The sequence below is a fragment of the Nicotiana tomentosiformis genome, chromosome 12 (assembly GCF_000390325.3).
Source record: "Nicotiana tomentosiformis chromosome 12, ASM39032v3, whole genome shotgun sequence".
In the NCBI taxonomy this organism is placed as follows: Eukaryota; Viridiplantae; Streptophyta; class Magnoliopsida; order Solanales; family Solanaceae; genus Nicotiana; species Nicotiana tomentosiformis.
The window spans coordinates 112516651-112522040 of record NC_090823.1 but is presented as its reverse complement, the minus strand read 5'-3'; the positions used below and the strand labels follow the sequence as shown (position 1 = coordinate 112522040).

Here is a 5390-nt window from a genome sequence, read left to right as displayed (position 1 = left end):
AGCTTGTTATCCTGGTGTGTCATTTGATCTGTTGAGCGAGAGCCCTTCCACACGGGACTCCCAAATCACTATGGTCAGCTTTAGTCTCTTTTCGACCAATATATGTGTTGTATCGTTTGAGAAGTCATTTTTTTTTCTTTAAAGAAAATTGAATTATAATTTAAAAATTATTATAAGTAACCAAATTTTGAATAGTTTCTGATTATGAATTTCATTTAAAAAAATATCTAAGAAAATCAATATTCAAATTCATACGTGAAACATATATATTCTCACTCTCCTGCATTTGAACCCTCTTTTGTGATGGGAGGAACAATGAGCATTAGAAATTAAAAGTTGTGTTTCAGTAATTAATATCTCTCCACATGAAAAATATAAAAAGCAAATCTATATATTCAAACAATAAATTTGTATACAAGTCACAGGCAAAGTGGTATCAATGTTCATTCACTATATAGCTATGTCCAGCTAGTTTCAGGACCTCAATTCCCAAGCTCAGAAAATTCAATTAGTGTCGGCTTGACTTGCAGGTCAAGAAGCAAGATTTTCCAGGAGAAGTAAGAGCAAAAATTAGCACGCAAAAAGGACGTATTTAGGGCAAGGGATATGTGTTCACATGAACTCATGCTCCTTTCCCTAAATCATATATAACGTAATATTTTTTTAAAATTACTTAGATATATGTGTGTGCACTCATGCTCAAAGACTCTTATGATGCAATATTAGTTATTGGGTGCACCTCTATAAGTGAAATTGACGGTTCAAATCCCACTCCGAACGGTCTTGTTTTAGGCACGAAGTATAAATATATAATTATATATATTGAATCTATAATTTCAAAATGATAGTGGGTTTATGGAAAGAGACTATAGTTAAATCCGTCAAGTGTAAGTGCATCCATTCTCTTGAAATTGTGGATCCGCCGGTCTCTATTAGCGTGTTTGGCACGAAATGGAAAAATGAGAGATGGAATTTATTGGCACATTAATAACAAGGACAAGAATATCATAATCTCTGAAATTTCAGAGCTTGTTACTTGATCAGCTATTTAAACCCATAGATAGTCTCCAAATAAACACATTCTCAAGTTTACAAAAAGAAAAAAAAAATGAACTTCCTCAAAAGCTTCCCCTTTTTTGCCTTCCTTTATTTTGGCCAATACTTTGTAGCTGTTACTCATGCTGCCACTTTTGACATTGTCAACAAATGCACCTACACAGTCTGGGCCGCGGCCTCTCCAGGTGGAGGCAGGCGGCTCGACTCAGGCCAATCTTGGAGCATTAATGTGAACCCAGGAACAGTCCAGGCTCGCATTTGGGGTCGAACCAATTGCAACTTCGATGGCAGTGGCCGAGGTAATTGTGAGACTGGAGACTGTAACGGGATGTTAGAGTGTCAAGGCTATGGAAAAGCACCTAACACTTTAGCTGAATTTGCACTTAATCAACCCAATCAGGACTTTGTCGACATCTCTCTTGTTGATGGATTTAACATCCCCATGGAATTCAGCCCGACCAATGGAGGATGTCGTAATCTCAGATGCACAGCACCTATTAACGAACAATGCCCAGCACAGTTGAAAACACAAGGTGGATGTAACAACCCATGTACTGTGATAAAAACCAATGAATATTGTTGTACAAATGGGCCTGGATCATGTGGGCCTACTGATTTGTCGAGATTTTTTAAGGAAAGATGCCCTGATGCTTATAGTTATCCACAGGATGATCCAACCAGTTTGTTTACGTGTCCTTCTGGTACTAATTACAGGGTTGTCTTCTGCCCTTGAAATTGAAGCCTGCAAAATTATGACTATGTAATTTGTAGTTTCAAATATATAAGCTACACAAGTAGTACTAAGCACTATTAAATAAAAAAGAGAGTGACAAAGAGGAGAGGCTGTGGGTCAGATTCTCTTGTTCGCTGTTGTCGTTGTTGTAGCATTCTGGTTTTAAGAAATAAAGAAGATATATATCTGCTAAATTATTAAATGAGTTAAATCTTCATTTAGACTCGTGTACTTGTTAGATCGAGTGCCCGTATGGATTACTAAAGAACTTGATTCTTTACCATGTTAAAATAAATAACCAATACAATGAATATATCGATTTAATTTTTACGTGAAAAATCATCCGGCTCAAAAGGTGCAAAAACCACGACCTACCACAAGACTGTAATTCAATACTCTCCTGTACTCCTACTACTCCTACTTGATTCACAAGTTACTCTAACTTGTAAAGCAAAATATTCACTCCAACTCACTAACTGTTTATGATGTTTGATTACAACTCAATTTCCTAAAACACATTAAACTGACTTGGAAGAATACCAAACAAGTACTTAACACAAGTAAAAACAACATATGACACTGCAGTTGATGTGTAAAAGGATAGTTCAGAAGTCCAAAGTCAATCCTATTTAAACACGACTTGAGATCTTCTAGGAGTCCTATTCATAGTCAGCTTCCTCTTTGATAGGACTCCTACTGTTACAAGGATTCCACAAGTTTTGGGACTTTTGTCTCTGACTGAATTATTCGTATTTTTTTTAGCAATGACCCTTATCATTTATAGCAGCCATCTTTCACCAAACTCGGACCTGGATAACTTTGAGATAAAGTTACTGTCTTGTACATACGTACAAGTATCAATCATGAGGAGCTGATCCTTTAACCTGAGGAGTTGGTTCTTCACAACAATTAAGCAGCTTACATTGAGGACCTGATTCTTTGAGCAGTTAGTCACTCTTTGTTAATCATCAAAGGTTTAATACTCAACAAACTCCCCCTTTTAGATGATGACAAACTTCGTACACAGAATCAGACAATCACATTAAAAAACCAGATGATCACAACAAGTACTTTTGATAGACATGTATGTTCACAACACACCAACCTTCCAACCTTATCTACTGAAATTGAAAAAAATGAAATGGGTTGTGTTGTGTAAGAGAACTGTCAATCACCCTTCAACTAGAGTTTGGTCTAATGGCATTTCATGTAAGATTTGAACTGCATTCATTTAGCAGAAAGATTGCTCTTTAATTAGTTTTGGACTTTTTGTAGGGCGAAACTACGCTTGTAGTCATTCAGTTATTCACAAACTACAACAATAACATACCCAATATATTTAAAATATGTGTACGCAGACCTTATCTTTATCTTGCACAGGTACAAAGACTGATTTCAAAATACCCTCAGCTGAGGTAACCATCACCAGTTCACGATTTGATGGCTATGTATAATTAGATCAGATGGATCACAATTAACATTTGTCGATTGCTGAGTGATCAAATCTCATTTTTTCCTTTTTTTTGTTTATTGTTTGTCGCTTCGCAAATGTTCAAGTTTCAATCATAGACTATAGCATGCCCAATGGCCAAATGTCCGTAAAGTTGATAGGCCTCATGTTTAGCCGTTTCCGCCTTTAGTCGGCAAGATTCTATTTTTTTTATTAGTTCTTTAAAAAATAACACATTTATATAGTATTTTCTTAATTGCATACATATTAATTTTATAAAATATTTAAAATTACAAGTTTGGAAGATCTTATAACAAAACAAACGTTATGGAATTTACGCTAGTACAAATTTTTAAAGTCTTTATTTTTCAAAATTTCACGGGGAATCAAACTATGCTAAATAAATTATGACCTGGACCTATGTCAGACAAACTATGTCAAATAAGTTATGAACGGAGTAAACGAGTAGTTTTTGCCCTCCGGTTAAGAATTCTCAAAGAGAAGCATTTATATTTTCATCAATTTTATGGCGAGTTCGAGTTACCCCAAGAGCAATGTGGGAAGTTCTTGGAGGGAGAGAGCTAAGGGTCTATCGGAAACAGCCTCTCTATCCAAGGGTAGGGGTAAGGTCTGCCCAGACCCCACTAATGAGATTTAATACATTTAGTACTAGCATTTACCTTTAAGGGCTTTATGAGATCCTTTATTCAAATGTTCAGATTGATCTCTGTTGAAAGTCTTATTGAAGTGTCATGGAACATGAGGGCTCTTTTAATTCCAACTATACATGTGTTGACAATTCCATATTTGAATACAGGGAGAATATTGAGTAGTGTATTTTATGTTATTTTCATATTACATAATGTGTTAAAAAAGGAACTTTTGCTAACATATCTCTACTATTTTGATGAGGTGGCACGTCACATGGTATCCACTTCATCAAGATCGTAGTTGTAGGATTGCATATAGATGTTCGTAACACGTAACGGAGGACAATAACAATCCTAGGCATATCTTTACGTGTTTAAAATTTATTTATTTGTCAAAGATCGGATCTAAGACGTACTTGGTGAAGAGAGTCTCATTTCAAAAATTTCTTCGATAGTGCGAAGACTCTATGCGTATCCACACCAAGGCTGATACTTGCTATCAACTCTTTGATCAATGAAACCCGCGAACAAATTGAATGAAATATTGTGTTGAAATTTTTCTCAAAAATCTCAACACTTTTCTTGTAATTGTATTTTCTCTCTTGGCTTTGTATTATACTCTCACTTTCACAAAGTGATTTTCTTCTCAAAACAATATTATGACAAATTTTCTCCATCACCCTTTATATAGCATCACCTATAAACCCTTTTCCTATTTGGTTGAGGTACCTAGGGTAAAAGTTTACTTCAAAAATAAATTTTATGGAAAAATCGAAAAATCACGTTAACGTGACTGTCGAAGATACTTTATATACCTTCCATAAGTCCAATTCCAAATTAAGTACTATAAAGGTTTTCTAATGGAAAACGTATATCCCATTCTTAATTTCAATTGGATTTCACATAATAAGTTTCCAACGACCTGTTTTTGTTTAATTAATATTTTATATAACAAATCTTATATAAAATAAGTATTAATTATATATATATCACATATATATATTTTAACCAAGAGATATAATTTTCTATTCCAAATAGAAAACTTCAATTTGTTCACAATATTAATTATATTCTCTGTGCTAGCAAATAATATAATAATATTTCATTTGGACTAATAACTTTATTTATTTGATGAATTAAATTCTTTAATTTAATTATCAAATAATAAAGTAATTAATCCTTTATCAAAGATCAGAACACTCGTTAGTGTGCGACCCCATAGGTTCAATACTAAGCCGGTAGTAAATTGATCATATCAATATACTAATCAAGGATGGAGTCTAGCAACACTCCTTAACGACTGGATAGAATGAAGTATACAATTTACTCTCAAGAACCAGTAGAAGAATAATGTAGTAATTCCATCTGTCCTTTTAGCTCTGGGTTACCCTAAGATATGGTTCAACTGTCAAATCCTAATAGGCTACCAACTATGTGTTCATGTCAAATATAATCAACCATTGAATGACCTAAGAAACTCTTTTTCTTCTTTCATTGAATT

General features: G+C 34.2%; 1 protein-coding gene across 1 annotated transcript; it reads left to right on the top strand.

Annotated features, from left to right (window-relative positions):
• Window positions 1-1072: 1072 nt before the first annotated feature.
• Window positions 1073-1991, top strand: LOC104118451 (pathogenesis-related protein R major form). Its single transcript, XM_009629683.4, has one exon. The coding sequence runs from the start codon at window positions 1109-1111 to the stop codon at window positions 1787-1789; it is 681 nt and encodes a 226-aa protein (XP_009627978.1). The 5' UTR covers window positions 1073-1108; the 3' UTR covers window positions 1790-1991.
• Window positions 1992-5390: the final 3399 nt, after the last annotated feature.

Bases quoted from the DNA above. Each gene is read 5' to 3' on its own strand.
- LOC104118451 (XM_009629683.4), top strand. From the start codon at position 1,109: ATGAACTTCCTCAAAAGCTTCCCCTTTTTTGCCTTCCTTTATTTTGGC.